This window comes from Lathamus discolor, chromosome 6 (genome assembly GCF_037157495.1).
Source record: "Lathamus discolor isolate bLatDis1 chromosome 6, bLatDis1.hap1, whole genome shotgun sequence".
Taxonomy (NCBI): Eukaryota; Metazoa; Chordata; class Aves; order Psittaciformes; family Psittacidae; genus Lathamus; species Lathamus discolor.
The window spans coordinates 68,918,748-68,935,262 of NC_088889.1; the positions used below are offsets into that span (position 1 = coordinate 68,918,748).

A 16,515-nucleotide genomic window follows, 5' to 3' on the forward strand; every position below is an offset into this window, starting at 1 on the left:
AACTGTCTCCGTTCAGTATCGCTCTTATTTTTCAAGCTTGAAGGCTGTTAAAAGAGCATAGAAGAAAATAAGTGATACCCCAGTTCTGTAACTTGCCTAATTAAAGGCTCTAAAGAACTTTTCATTGTTCTCCACATTAGGAATGATACACCACCTCCTACATCTCTAGATTGCCTTGGCATTTATCACTATAAAAGGCCCATGAAATGCTGTTTCCTGTCTTTTAAAAACACTGACTAAAAGTGACTTTACTTCAATTTCCCATCACATTCCAGAAAACTTGTTCAACACCTCTGCAAGAAGAAAGTGGAAGCCACTCCTGTTAAGAGCATGCACTACAGCTTTGTATGTTACCAAGTTTTTACAGAACAAATGTAATTTAAGGTTAACCAGCAGAAAAAAAAAACATGTACTCGATGGTACAGAAGAGTGAAGGTTCACTGTGCCTCTGCCAGAGTGGGAATATCATCAATTGGACCAGAGGTTTCCCAAGTACTTTTCTTTTGCAGTGAAGATGCACATTTAGCACTCCAAAAAAGCCAAGAGCTGCACACCAACAAAGTGCAGGTTTTGCATTTCTTAGAGCCTGGTCTCCTCTCTCCCCAGCTGGCATTTTGAAGGCAAGAAAAGAATAAAATGCTATCAACTTTATATTAGCTCCTATTGGGCCTGAGTGCTGTTCCTGCTCTTCTGGCAAATAAAGGCCACCTTGTAGTTGGATTGTAATGTGAACAAATTTTTTAGCTTGTTCTTCTCACCTTTAACAATCCCAATTCAGTGTCTAATTTAGCTGAGTATTTTAATTCTTTCTTACTCAGCAGAACAATCAGGAATGTACACAGGGCCACTGAGTACAACCGCCATGCCTATATACCTGACTAAAAAGAGAGAGACCTAAGCACTGATTTAAACATCAGATTACTCCTGGCCAGTCTACTCATGGAAGCAGTTACATATCCCCAAGCAAGCAGAATGGAAAAGAATGCAAACATTGATTTTATTAACTCTTTGTGTGGAATGGACTATAAGGTCACTTTAAAAAACCTACACAGATGGGAAAACCACCCCTTGATCCTGCAGTGGGTTCTGAATCTCAACCTAGATGGCAGCTGGCAGAGGGGATGCATTCCCATTGCCCAGGTGAAAATAGCTGAAATACTGACACTTCAAAATATTCAGCAAGCTCTTATCTGAGACAGTCAGCTCCTCTCTAAATGTAAGAAATGGCTTCAAATAGAATTCATTGCATCTGAGCAAGCAGGCAACTGGAGAGGATTTGAAAGGAGCACACCAAATCTTAAATAGTTCTAATAATCTAAACTAATTTGGGGCCAACACAGATGACAAGTGAGCATGAATTATAATTCCAGATAAACATATTCAGAATAGATGTCAGAAACCATCTTCTCCACACAGACACACACAGTCACAAATGTGCACAACAGAAAGTCATTCAAGACATTCAAGCTACAATTAGATACTACCAACAAGGGAATTAAATAGTGAAGAGCGTGTTTAGAACATTACGGGCCTGATGACCTCTGTTCCTTCCCCAGACAGTTCTGATAACATTACTCTGCCTTATCAAGGCTGTGGAAATATCTGCTCCAGTTTTTCTTAAGGGCAGATTTGTATCTTCTACTTCTTTCTTCTGATTGTACAATGACCACTAATAAATTACTAAGACAATCCTGAAAATTATGAGATTTCATGCTAGCAGACAGAAAACTATCACTTCTGCAGCATCAGGAACTGCACAACTGACTAGGGCTGGTTCCAAGTCACATTATCTCAACTTAAACATGTATTCCATTGTGGGACATCTCAACATTGCTCTTATTTTTTGAAGATTCTTGACATCTTCAGGTTCCAGTTCCAAGAATCTGCTTTTCCAGAGCAGCATATAAACTAGTTTGCACTGTCATCCAGTTAAGTACCTAATATATTTGATAATCTGGCTTAATCACTGCTTGAAGAATGCAAGAACTCATTTGAAACTACAGCTGGAATCAACATATCTTATATACACCTCTTCCTACATTTAGGGCAACACTACTGTGCCTCTCATTTTTCTGAGGGTTTTCTTATAAACATCTGTAATGTTTCTGTACTTCGTACAACACTCCTGGCTGTTCACTTCAAAATCTGAGTGTTGTTCTCTTGCTGCTCAAGAAACTAACCTTCAGCAGTTCACATTCCACAGGCTTCTAAAAGGAATCCTGACAATGATTCCATTAATAGCACTGGTAATGTTCCAGAGGTCCAAGGTAATTTCAACCTCAAAGTCTTTACTACTGGTAAGATTTAACCCCATGGTTACTACATAAATGTGTAAAGCAAATCTGGAGGAGAATCCATAGGAAAAGTCATGAAATTTGAGCAGTTATCCCCTTTCATGATCTGAATCAGTTTTTAATGAGTCATGAGATGTGAAACACTTTGAAGAGCAGCTTTTATGCCTTCAGAGACTGTGGTCCCAGCACTCAGTGGTCTGACATAAAACAGTAACTTCATAAATTCTTCCCAGTTGCTGTATCAATGCAGACCTTATTCCATACTGCTTATTTGCGTGCTTTAGAAAAATAGTACTTCACAGCCTAACAAGCTTACCGAGATTACTGGGTTTTTTCAGACAAAAAGCTCTCCTAAATCCCAAATAATGTTACAACTATGTTTAGAAATAAACTAATTCATATTTATCAACCTCCATTAAATCTTAATAAACCTAAAGCCTTGAATGAACTCATACCTCACAGCAAGGAATAAGAAATATTCCATTTCTGAAAAAGCAACCCTGTTTCCCAGCTAGATGGGGAGAGATAAAGACACATGCCAACTGAAGAGCCTTCTCATCCTCTGATTGGAAGAATAAATAACTCCTTCAAACAAAACTAAACAAAACAAATAAGGGTGGCAGAACACCCATTTTTAGGTTTCAGTGCTGTTTCCTGCCATGCAATGCACACTTGACCTCATCAGTAGGATTCTCCACCTTCTGCTAACCAGCACCAACAGTCAATCCAAGTCCATCAGCCAAACCATACTACAGGACGGCAAATAAAGATTTTCTCCAGCAACCAAAGAGCTCACATCACTTGCTTCTGTCCTCACACTCTCTGTTAAGCACAGCATGATTAAAGCTGCTGGGGCTGTTAAGGCTATTCTTATATACTAAAACTGGGAGCATAACAACATAAAAATTCTCTCATGAAATATTATTTGAATCACTCACTCAAAGGAGAAAAAAAACCACTCTTTCAAGTTATACACTGTCTTTGGCAAGGAGAAAAACAGCTAAAGGGAACAATAAAACACTTCTATGACACTATTTTTTGTATTAGATTTGTCCCTGGGCTATACAAAATGCAGGAGACATGCTGGAAGAAAAATGAGTGATTTTCCAAAAGTAGTACAAAAAATATTCTATTACACAATGATTCTTCGTACAATTTTAAAATTAACTAAAATTTCTGTAAGTGTAAAAGAGAGCTTAATAACAGCACAGACTGTCCTGCTGAGAAGTAAAAAGGGACCACGTACTTTAAGCAGTCATTTACATTTATATTAAAGCACACAGATGAAGGGAAAAACTAAGTATTCTCTACATAACAATCAAGGAGAGATCCTTGGCCCATTTCTGCATTTGGGTCCATCAAATGACTACAGAAGAGTTCTTCCACACTCCCCCTGTCTTGTTGTACAGTTATACTGTCATTTTACTGAAATATAGAAATCAGTTTTTAACACTATATTACCTTTTGCTGTACTGTAGCAAGCCTGAATAATAAAAGGTGCTTGCTGTCTTCACCTCTCTAACCATTTACAAACAATAATGACCATCTAGGAAGCCACCAGCTGTGGACATTACAGTGTTCAACTCGTTCCATCACCATAAACACCATAGGTTTATTTTTTTCCTTTCATACCCTGTTTTATTTTAGGCACTTATCTATTATTGCAGTAAATATAACAGATTCCTGAAGAGGGCACATTCTCATACCACAGCATCATGAAGTTTCCATATTTCTCTATGGTGTTTTCCTTCTGTTGATCCCCCACATTTATCCTTTCATTACATGGAAATTCCTCTGCTGCAACCAGGAAAGCACAAGCTGCAAACCTGCCACCCTTGCCCAATACAGCAAAGGTGTTATGGAATTGTACAGATAATGATCAGATTGGGGCCTACAAGGATACTGGAGAGGGACTCATCATTAGGGACAGTATTGATAGGACAAGGGATAACTGGTTCAAATATAAACAGTTCAGGTTAGCTATAAGGAAGAAGTTCTTTACTGTGACAGTGGTGAGGCTCTGGAATGGGTTGCACAAGGAAGTTGTGAATGCTCCATCCCTGGCAGTGTTCAAGACCAGATTGGACAGAGCCTTGGGTGACATGGCTTAGTATGTGGTGTCCCTGCCCACGGCAGGGGGGACTGGAACTAGATGATCTTAAAGTCCTTTCCAACCCTAACTATTCTATGATTCTATGATATTCAGTAGAAGCGTTCTGTTTCCACAACTAGATACTACAGAAAGCACAAACTGAGATAAAACCAGAACATACCGGTCACTGGCATGCACTGATAAACATTATATAGAATTGTTGTTCAGGTTTAACATTACTCATAAATGATGAGTAATCTTCCTGTTGACTAACTAAAAGCCAAGCTAAGGGCCAATGCGAAGAGTTATCTGTATCAGCATACGATTAATCTGAAATATACACATGATGTACAAATCACAAAATCCCAGACTGGTTTGGGTTGGAAGGGACCTTAAAGCTCATCCAGTTCCAACCCCCTGCCACAGGTAGGGACACCTTCCACTAGACCAGGTTGCTCCAAGCCAGCCCTGAACACTGCCAGGGATGGGACAGCCACAGCTTCTCTGAGCAACCTGTGCCAGCGCCTCACCACCCTCACAAGGAAGAACTTCTGTCTAATGTGTAATCTAAATCTCCCCACTGTTACATGATCCATGTGGGCTTCCAACAGACACTCTGATTACTCAGGACTGTATTTACTACGATATTTCTTCCTCACTGCTTCTGCTTGGACAATAAATCTCAATGCAGTTTCTGAAAGAGGTAGTTATTGCAAACCAGAGCAGGATCTACCCTTTCCCAGTAAAGGACGTGTTGATACAGGCCAGGACAAGACGCTATGGTTTGCTCACCACAGCAGAGGATACCAGTTTGCATGACAAAACCCACACCAAATATGGAATTCTTAACAAAGACCCATGCTTATCACCAGCACTCAGCATATGACAAAATTATATACTACCATTTTGGGTTGCGTGCAACTGAAGCACAAGTGCCAAGCAACATGGATTCTTCAAGATATAAAAAGCAAGTTAGGAGTGCCAACTTCAGTTCATGCCTTTCTAAAGCTGACAACATGAATCTTATCTTAAGCATAATTTTCAAAAGAATGTTAAAAAGCAAAGATGACATACAAAAGGAGGTGGTGCTGGTTTAGCATCAGCTAAAGCAGAACTGAAGGGGAAGTTTCATCTATCAATTTGCAAGCACCATGGATCAGAATCCACAGGAAGTCAAAGTATTATTCCTGCCAGAGAACATCATCGTGCTATCTTATAAATACTAAAAGCAGTTTGGGGATGAATATCTAAAAAGAGTACCTATCACTGACAATAACACAGAACTGAATAATTACAGAACTTATCTTTCATCAACTTGGAAGCTTTCAGATTCCTAATGCTTTTAAGTGACGAGGATAATTTTGTTAGTATGGCACCACATCAAACTGGGCCATCTGTTAAGAAGTATCATTAAGACATCTAGCCTCTGAGGGACAGAGAAGCAACACTTGCTGCTTGCTTTAATAGTTACAGATGTTTCTAGAAGCTGTTGAACAAAATTACTGGGTATACTCCTAGGTGGAGCAAGCCGTCTCAAACGTGCTGGCTCCTGCAACCACATGCATCTGCTTCAGTTTCAAGGCCTTAGTCATTATTTAACTATGCCTATCTATTAATTCATATTTACTGCCTCAGGGAGCAATTCAGAGCCCCTTCACTGGCATCCGCCATAACACTGCAGGAATTACCCACAGGCAAGACAAGTGGGTGCATCACTAAAGTCTAGCACCCAAGCCCTGCTCAGAGACCAAGCTCCCCTTAAGCTCAGCTGAGCCTCAGCACCAAGGGAGACATGTGGAAGAGAGGCACAATACAGACACACACAGACAATAATCATCCCAACACCTTCCACACAACAGCTCACTGATTACAACACACTAAGAAGAAAGCTTGTTCCAGTTCTCCAGCCTTGGGATACCTGCATTTCCTCATTTAAGGGCATTTCCTCAACTAAGATTTTACCTACGGCTTGTTCAATCTGCTCCACCACCACACAACCAGGAATCACCAGGGCTGAGAGGGAACCAGCTAGAGTGCATCTCAACACCCCATTGGAAGGGGGAAAAATGGGATTCTGGGATCTTGGGCTAATTTTTCCTGTTTATTCAGCAATTGTCCAGCTTAATTCCTAAGTGAATCCTAGTGTGCTCAGATCTAAATCAACTTTAAAATATCCATTAAACTGGAATCTTAACATTATTATTATGATTTTGAAACCGAGAGTTTAAAACCCCATTTCCAAAACCCTGTTTATTTAGTGCAGTTGCAAGTTTAAGCAACATAAAATGCCTCTTCTTCAAACAGAACTCCTTCCTAGTGGGAATTCTTAAGAGATACTAGGCCCTTTCTCCTCTGACTCTACCTTTCCTCCCTCTCCAAGTCTTTTCTCCCTCTCTTTCCCTCTCTCTAGTTCGGAGCAATTACTATTCAGCTTTTTATCTAGTAAGTCTTCTAACCAAAAAAATATCACAGACTGGTTTTACATGAAGGTAATTAAAGAATCAGGTTAATAGAGGTAGCTAATATCTCATTAAAAAGCAATTGTTCTTTCCAGTGTATTCCCCTGTTGAGTCAGCAATTTATGTTCCTTCCAATGCACAGTCTCTGGCTTACCTCTACAAACACTGCAACACTGGTTCTCTGGAAGAATATGATCTTGTTCTGAGCAGTTCAGGGGAGGACAAGTCTCTGTTACTTTTACTAAAACTCCATTCTGAAAATAAAGAACATTTTTATAACATGACATGGATGAAAACATGTTCAATGGCAAGCATCACATATTTTTCAATCTACAACACTAGTAATCTCTAGTAACAACACTGGTAAACGAGCAGGCAGAAAGTTAAATTCATTCTTTCCACCACAACATCATACTTGAAGTTATCTACTTAGATAATTCTCTGCCCGGACTTGAAAGAAAAGCAATTAAAAGGGAGAAAAATAAAAAGCTCAAAATACTACAGTAGTTTTTCCAAATGTGTTGTCTCCAAGTACAGCTGTCTTCCTTCCAAGTATTTGAAGGAACTAAAGAATTTCACTTCAGGATTTTGTCAGTCTTCCTGCTTTAACAAGTCCAAATTTGACTCCTCTTGTTTCATATGCTACCTAACTCACTGATAGGTTATTCAACCCAAACACAGCTGAGAGAAGATCAACATTTTCATGTCATGGATTGTTCTGCTGTATCCAATTGAAAGGATCTGGTTTTTTATAATAACCCAATGCCTAATTTCCACAATTTAGGTCCCTCAAAGGTATGGCAAAGCAGAAATCCCACCTTGAAGTATCCACATAGAAATTGCTGTATAAAATGGAAATCAAGGCCAACATATTTTCATTTCTGTTTGGTTTAGAATAGACTGTGCACAGGAGGTCTAGTTGCTGGTAGAGCCTTTCTGGGGAGATTGTAAACCAGAATTTACTCCACCTTCTTCCTAACACCATTTCTCCAGACCAAACAGCTGCCCTGCTCTTCAGTAAGTTGTTTCTTAACATCTTGTCCCAAAATAGCTTTCTCCTCTCCCCAGTCTCACCTCCAGCCTTCCCCAGACCACAGTTTACTTCTCCAACATCCCTTCTGCAGCTATGCCATCACTGCAAACTGGCGACTGGAGCAGAGCTTAACAACCAGGAGCTTTGCTCAGTAGGAGCTACAATAACTATCCCACAGGACTGTCCACACCAGAGTAATCCCATTTTCCAGAGGGCTGTGAAACTCCACTAAGAAAGCAGGCAGCCTGCTATATTGCAAAGGCACTGTTTTATTATGAATCTAGCCCCTATTCCTCCCAAAATAGTCTTCAGGATGCCTCAGATGGTGGAACAAAAAGATGGAATGAGAGTTTCTGCTTTCTTCAAAGAAATAGATTACCTTTTCTAGCTACCACGTTTGCAGAGAAAAGGTTAAAAATATGATCCAAACACATCTAGAGCTAAGAAAGCAGAGGAAAACCAATACCAAAAGAAGACAAAATATGTCATGAATGTCACCATTCTCATAATCTGAGGGATTAGAGAGGTGATTTTGAACAGAGGATATTGAAAACACCCATGTATCTACCCTGTTTGAAGAAACACCCCTTACATAGAGCCACCCTGCGAGCCAGAAGCAGCTTTTGTATCTACAGGACACTGCATCACACTGTGCCACAAGACTAGCTCGGGTGCCAGAACCAGTCCAGGTCAAACCCTTGCTGGTGATGAGCCTCCCCAGCTATGCCATGCTGATTCAGCTGTGTCACTGCAGTTCTCATGGCATCAAGTCGCCCTACACAGTTCTGAACACAAATACCGGCTCTACGAGGTGCAAATGTGCACAAGGTGCTTCATGGCTCCCAGGACTTACGACTGAGAAGAGCAGCATACCTGGGGAATGCAAACCTGACTGTTGCTTACTCACTGCCACTACCACTGCTACTCACTGCCCTGAGATTGCAATCTTAAGGCAAAGCAGCAGCGAGTAATTTTTCTCGCTGCCCAATTGTCTTTACTGGCAAGTTGCAGCAGCTGCTGTCAAGAAAAAGCATATAACAAACCCCACAGGCATCAGGTTTTCCAAAAGCAGCTCCCTACAGCATCACATCCAGCATGCATCATTGAAGCAAGTGCCCACACAAGTACAGTGAAGTTAATGGAGGCATTAGGCCTCCTTCTGATCTCACTTCCATAAGTGAAAGGGAGAAACCCCTCTGGTTGCCTGTGCAACAGAAGCAGCAAAGGTGATAAAAGAACCAGACATACTGAGCAGTCATTTACTATCACGTTATCAAACTACCAGCTGGAAAAGCTCTGGCTATAACTCATTGCCTGTTTAAGCTCAGGCCAGACAATTGCAGAAGCAAGGGTAAAGTAAGTCAACATATGGAGAAAAAGCTTTGAGTGACAACAGGTCTGGTCAGAAAGATGGCAAGAAATCATATGAAAGTCAAATCAGTGATCAGGATGAGATAAATTCAATCCAAGCTCATACCTTCTTTAGTGAATCATAAGGAGATGAATTAAAAAAAAAAACCAAAAAAAAAAAAACAAACAAACAACCCCACACACAAATTGTGAATTCCCTTCATTTAAAGACAGGAAGATTTTCTTTCCCCGAGTTTCACATTTTCTGCAGAACTTGTGCCTTGGGAAAGCAAATCGAACGTATTTGTATAATTAAGCATTAAATTAAAATTAGATTAAAATGTTTCCATGTTGAGTAATCTTTGGATTCAAATCAATTTGTTCTAAGCTAGTACAGATCCAATTATAAGAATTATCATCATTAGATTTCAGATTTTATCCACTGAGATAAGTATGAAGAGTTCACACTTCAGCATTATTGCTTCAGGCAGCCTTAGAAAAATTACTAACTTTTTATACACATTCACTTCTGTAGTCATAGAATCTGGACAGAAATAGATGTCAAAAAGACATTCTTCTGAAACAAATAGGTCAAGCTCCAACTGTGACATCCAATCCACAAAGAATGCAATCTGAAGTCAAATGTTTGCAAGGTAATTCCATTTCTTTCATTACACAGGTAAGTACGTTAAAAAGAATTGGCTATCAGCCTAATTAGAGGCATACAGTGTAAATCTAAACCACAAACAGCTCAGCTTAGATGATGAGCTCTGGAAAATAACAGCAAGATTTTAGGTAAGGTTATTTGAGAACTTTTATTGTTGTTTGGGGCTCCCCTCACACACACACCCCTTGTTTTAGCTGTTATTGATCAGCCTTTCAGGAGAATGTTCCAGGTAGTGTCCTCGGCTGTCACTCTGGGAACATTATTTTTCCTTATCTTTATAAGGAAAACTTTTTAGTCCAGGTTCCTGAAAGCCACTGAAGCCCTGACTAGCTGGGAATGGCTGTTCATCAGTAATATCTGTGCTTATGGTAAGAGGATGTGCTTCATTAATACATTTTTAGCCCTGATTAGTTTTCAGAAAAAAAAAAAAAAACCAAAAAAAAAAAACAAAACAAACAAAAAACCACCTGCTCACAGCCTGATAAAGAAAATCTGGGATCTATCTGGATCCATCAATACCATTAATGGTATTTTTGTTAGATGGAAAAAATATAAAAGTCAAAAGCCTCTTAAGCTTGGATCAGGGCCTGTGCAAATAATAACTTATCTATCTACAAGTAAAGACTGAAATGTGAAATTTCAACTTGACTTTTTGATATTACCCCACCTACAAATACATCCTCCTTTACAAACACAAGCGCTACTCCCTGAGACTCTTAAGTCATCTCTATGAACACCAATAAATTGACAGTTGATGTGTACCCTGTATTTGACCAGGGTGTAAGTGGAGCCCTACTGGAGAGCCACTTTGAGCTGGTCCTCCTCGGAGCAGCAGGTCTGCACTCAGGGACTCTCCCTTTGGGTGGGGATGCTGCCCAAGGAAACTCCTCAAGGTTCAGAGCCCTCCCTTCATGATGTGAGTGATTGTGCATTTGGGACCATTGGCCATAAACTTGAAGAACTGATTCTTGAATCAGTAGTGTAGTGACAAACACATGTGACATCCCAAATCTGTAGCTGATGTTGATGGAGCATTAATTGAGCTTAAACAATAAATTTCATTTGATCTCAATTTATTGGTTCCGTGACAGCACCCACTTAAAAACACTGAATCATAATGACAAGCTTTGCCAGTGAGGTTTAATGGCTTCTTTGAACACAGCTCTGAAAATACCAGGTTGGGTTTTTTTCCCTTTTTTTGAGGCATGGACTCATGTTTTTCATGGTATCGCATCCACAGGTGCTGTTTCATTTTATCAACAGTCACCATTAAGACGTAACTAATACAAACAGCAACGCTGATGCAATTAGCACTGGCATATCAATTTCCTTTAACAAGCAAAATGCACAAGTTATTTCACTGTTACTTTAGTACTTTCTAATATGACAGATATTTGATGGTGAGTATTCATGAATTTATTAGCATACTCACAATTAAAAATATAACACTTTCATTTAGAACACAGAGAAGTTCCACAGATTACATTCAGATCACTCTGATTTCACTTTAATGTGAAAATCCTCTTCATCTTATTTTACATAGGGGCATTCCCTGCCAAATAAACACTGTCATATTATAAGCAACAGGCATCTTAGTCTCTCTTCAAGGCAATGACCTTGCCCACATATTTGTATATACAATGTTGAGCACTCCTATACAGCTAAACACTAACACCAGCAGAATGATTCTGCATAACAAGCTGCTTTCACATCTGCAACCAGTTATTGTCCATTTCCATTAGCAAACATCAAATTGCTACTCTGTACACTCAGCTACAAACACAACAATAACCAGGTCATTGTAATCTTTGTCAGTGCTCTGATATTCACTAACACTCCCTGAATGCTCCTATCTAATACAGCCTCCATTTACTCGGGTTCTAAATACTGGCTGTAGTTGTCTGTTGAGCAGACGACAAGGCAGGCCTCAGTTGAATCCCACACTTAGCAATTTACCTCCATTATTAGCAGGGCTACATACAGTTTAAATCTTAGGGGAAATATGGAGTAACTCAAATAATATATGCCAGGTTGCTTCAAATTTTAGCAATTTTGCTGAAAATTAGTAACTGCTTTAAGATTCTGCTGCCTTTTTCTAGGGTTCATGAAAGTGGGGATCAAAGAGAAAACATCTTTCCAAGTCATCTTGCCCACGTTTTTATTACCATGCAAAGGTCATATCCTTGCCTTGTCTTTGTATTTGTGGCTTTCACTGACTTCAAGGTCACCTTTTCAAGACAACAGATGTCACATTTGCGGAATGAAGCCCAAAGTAATGCACTAACTTAGCATTGTCACTTCTGAACAGCACATACACATTTAAAATTAGGAAAAGTATATAGAACCAAAACTTACTCGACATTCCCTGCAGCTCTTGGTTAACACTCGCTGACCTTCTGCCAGCACTTTGCCTCCATAGATACACTTGGCTGTAATTGGAGAGAAAAAGGAGAGAGGTTAAAATAAAGTTGAAAACAAATCATAATCACAGAATGGTGACAAAGTCAAAAGAGACTTGAAAGCTCATCCAGTTCCAACCCCCTGCCACAGGCAGGGACAGCTTCCACTAGACCAGGTTGAGACCAGGTTGCTTCAAGCCCCATAAAAGCTGGCCTTGAACACTGTCAGGCATGGGTCATCCTTGGAATTCAACAAAGGTTTAAAAGTTTCCCAAGACAAGGCATAGGCACAGTGAAAGTGGAAGTACTGAAAGCACTCAGTTATCCAAAACAGTCCCAGACTATCTAATAACTCTTTCACTTCAATTTCTTTCCTAAATACCAAGGGAAGGGAACCAAGCACTTATAGGTGCATGTGTGTCCCCTTTATGGGCGATACTGAAAGGAGTCTTACTGTCACGGCCAGTTTGATTCCCAAATTTTAAACATAAAGGACTGCTAGATCAATCTTCAGAAGCCTTCAGACATAAATTTGCTTCTAAGGACTTACTTTTAGTTTCAACTTACACTCTTGAAAATCCTTATTGCTTTAAGAAGAGATAAAATAAAAAAAAAAATACGAGAGGACAAGGTTTTCAAGAGAACAGAGTTTTCATCATCAACTCAGTTTTCATCACGTATTTAAAAAACAGGCTTTTTGCTTTTGGCATCCTTATTTTCCTAAAGCTGCCCTAGTTTTTATGCTTGACTTGTTGTGATCTCACCTATGAGGAAAACTTCAGATCAGGAGGCTTTGTTTAAATTAGAAACTTCAGTAACTATTTTCATGAGAAGATGAGTAAGAGAATTTTCCTTTTTCTTCCTGCTTATTCTCCTAACATCACTGCTTTTAACAAAAGAATGGATGCACCAGACAGCAAGTTAATGCACAACTCCAAAAAATGATGAGATTTCAAACAAAATTATAGTCTTTTGTCAAATATTAGTTGAAAGGCTACACAAGATGGCAGGGATCAAAACAGAACCACCTCATTTTTAAAACCCTTAACATGTCAGATATTAGAGCTATTCTGTTCGTTAACCCTCAGCTAAGATGGGAACCCTTTCAAGAATCCAGCCATTCACTAATCCCTAGAGACAGCAAATTACAACTGATGATTCTATCAGAGCTAAATAGGAAAAGCACAGAGAAATTAACACCTGCAGTGCAGCTCTTCAAAAAGCTTCAGCAATTACTACTAGCTACCCAAAAGTGACTGACTCTGGCCTCAGCACATCATTCTGTCAAGGAGCTGGCATTTACAATCAATTTCAATCAACTCCCATACATCTCTTCTCATTGACTGACATGCTGAGTTCTCGTCAGAATAACAAGTCGTTTGTGCCAATCACTGACAAAAGGCAAGTCTGATTGTTCATCTTCCCATTACAAATCACAGGAGCACAGTTTACTCATAGGGATATATGTTTAATCTACACGTTTGTGCTTTATGACTCCTTGGTTTCAGATTTTGACTGCTGTGCATGCATGCATGTCAGCAAAGGAGTGGAAAGAGACACATCCAGATTCATGAAAGAACTTTCTAGATTCTCAGCATTACAAATACAAATATTCTGAGACAAAACCCACAGGCCAGCATGGCGACTTCACCATCCCAGCGCTCTGCTCATAAACACCTTTTAGTAAGCAAAACACTCATGCTAACACATAGCTGAGAGAAATGCCATTACATGAGTAAACAAGGGCAAGTGCAAGATCACAGCTCAAGGACATTTGTGTATGGGACTAATGAATTCAGTGACTGAAAAAGGGTGACAGAATGCTAAAAAAAGTCTTACTATTTTTCTTATAAATCTTAAAATAATTCAACATGTCTGTCTTAATGAATTATTAAAACACTCATGCATGAAGTTTACTACTTTCCAAGAACCTGGGGCGGGGGGAGGGGGGGCGCAGGGAATACGTATATAGGTGTATATACACACACATTATTTGTGCTTATGGTAAGACTGGCATCAGTATTCAGCTGAAGTTTCCATAGATAAATTGTCTTTGCCCCATGTACTACTGTTAAGGCAACAAATACTGACTATTCCTTCCAGAACGTTACTTACAGCTTTCATTTCCAGGAGAACAGACTGAAAGCTGGCAATAACACTGATCTTAAAATCTACTTTCTTTTTTGTTTCTTCTCATGAATTTATTCTGAAGTTCAACACAGCAAACTAACACTCCACGCAATGATACTAACCCAGGGTCTGAAGTTATTATGTTTATTTTAGACAACAACCTTCCAACCCGAAATAAAAAACAGGCACAAAGATAACAGCTCAGTTTAGTACTCATCGCTACAGCAAGTTCAAACCATAGGCTTGATGCTCTGCAACACCAGCAGGAGATACAAGCTGAAGCCAAGTAAAAGGTTTTGCAGCCCCAAGCAAACAGATTAATAACTTTACACTGACGATAGATAAAATGACAATCTCAGAAATTTGAAATGCTTCTTCATTTCACAGCAATTGTTTATTTCCTTCTTAAATCAGGTTTTCCACTGTGACTCGTGGTACCTGAATTACCAAGACCTGTGAAAGTCATTATAAAATGTGCCTGCTTTCAGGACAAGTTTCACTGCTTAAATAGAAACTCAAAGGTCTGTGTGATGTACTTACCCTTGCACACTTTGCAGCACTGGCTTTCCACATGCACTGGGAGAGCATCAGGAGGACAATCCAGAGGGGGACAGGACATCCTGCGGCACTCCACAACTCCACTCTAAGCAAAGGGGTTTAAGACAAAATTGAAATACAACAGTTGGAATTAGCAAGCATTTTATACAAAACATAATAGACCGAAAACTATGAAATGAAAACAGCCTTTGTGGAATACAGACTCAGCTTCCAGTAAGGAGTGTAAACCTGTCCAACTACACAGTTGAAACAAAACGCATCTGAAGGTGAACCACTCCAGTTTGATACTGTTACTGGTTTTACCCCACTTGCCCTGAGCAAAGCACTTTAAGTGGAAAACATAAGCCCATCTTGACAAGAACATAAGCACCACTTTCTGCAGGCAGTGCCAATCATCTCGGAGATTTTTAACAACCAGTTTTCTATTTTCCTGAGCAAACAAAGACTCTCTTCAGATATTTATCAAATCGTTTTAAACGAGACAAGATTTACATACTAATTCTCTTCTGTTCCTTCGGTTTTCAGTGATCAACACCAAATACAGAATCTGCAAATTGTTACCATGCAAGGTGCAACTAAGCAGCTATGAATACTATTAAGATAATGCTTCCTTTCTGAAAAAACTAGTGCAGTGAAAACAATGCCAAACCAAACACAGACAAGGCCAGGCTTTCACCCTGAAACCAGAAAGTCCTCACAGATATAACAAGAGCAAATATGAAAGCGCTGTCAGGGGAAAGCAGATTTTATTTCTGAAGCTGCCACATGGGCGGTGTCAGGTATTTATTGATTTATTTCACCATTTCCCTCCTTATTGTTCACACTGCCTCTGGATGCATACTAAAACCAGAATAATTCCCAGTTACCATTATGTATTCAAAGACCATTTCCATGTTTTAATTAGGTCCTACTTCTTCAATTCATTAGGAATTCTTACTTTGCATGTGCAGTTCCTGCAGTGATCATTTTCAACCCATGAGTCTTTGTCTCTATAGATCAATCCATTTACTTGACAAGTCTTCTCACAATGACAGTCTTCCAATTGACTCAGTCTTGTTTCTGCATAATTTAACTATAAATGAAAGAAACTTGATGAGACTTCTGCAATCCAGGCACATGATTTAGAAAAGCAAATATGAGAAAGCAGTTTACTTATTTTTAGCCAAACCATGTCTGAATGCAATCTTCTAAACACTGAACCAGGATGTCAGCAGGTATCAACTAACCCCACTCCTTGGATTTGGATGGAGTTATCCATGCTAACTGACACCCGTTTATGGCTCGCGCAACTGTCTTTTCTGCTGTAACAAACCACACTGAGATGCCCTCAGGAATGCCCAAGCACCACCAAAAGTACACAAACTACAATCGTGGGGGTTTTGGGTTATTTTTGAAATCTGAATTGCTCATCAACCTGATCACTCATCAGAAAGCACAAAGACTGGCAGAAGGACTTCTGTTAATCACCCCAACCTCATCACTGTTAAGCAGCAGCCAGACTAGTACTGTCTGACTTTTAGAAAGGTCTTAACC

General features: G+C 39.5%; 1 protein-coding gene across 5 annotated transcripts in view; it reads right to left on the reverse strand.

Annotated features, from left to right (window-relative positions):
* The window catches only part of NELL1 (neural EGFL like 1), a 306,821-nt gene that overhangs the window by 218,599 nt on the left and 71,707 nt on the right, over positions 1-16,515 (reverse strand). For all 5 annotated transcript variants that reach the window (XM_065683411.1, XM_065683408.1, XM_065683410.1 and 2 more), the window contains exons 8-11: positions 15,920-16,054; positions 14,965-15,067; positions 12,251-12,324; positions 7,000-7,099 (exon numbers count right to left, since the gene is read on the reverse strand). In XM_065683411.1, the coding sequence (XP_065539483.1) occupies positions 7,000-7,099; positions 12,251-12,324; positions 14,965-15,067; positions 15,920-16,054 (412 nt within the window). The remainder of the gene's footprint in view (positions 1-6,999; positions 7,100-12,250; positions 12,325-14,964; positions 15,068-15,919; positions 16,055-16,515) is intronic.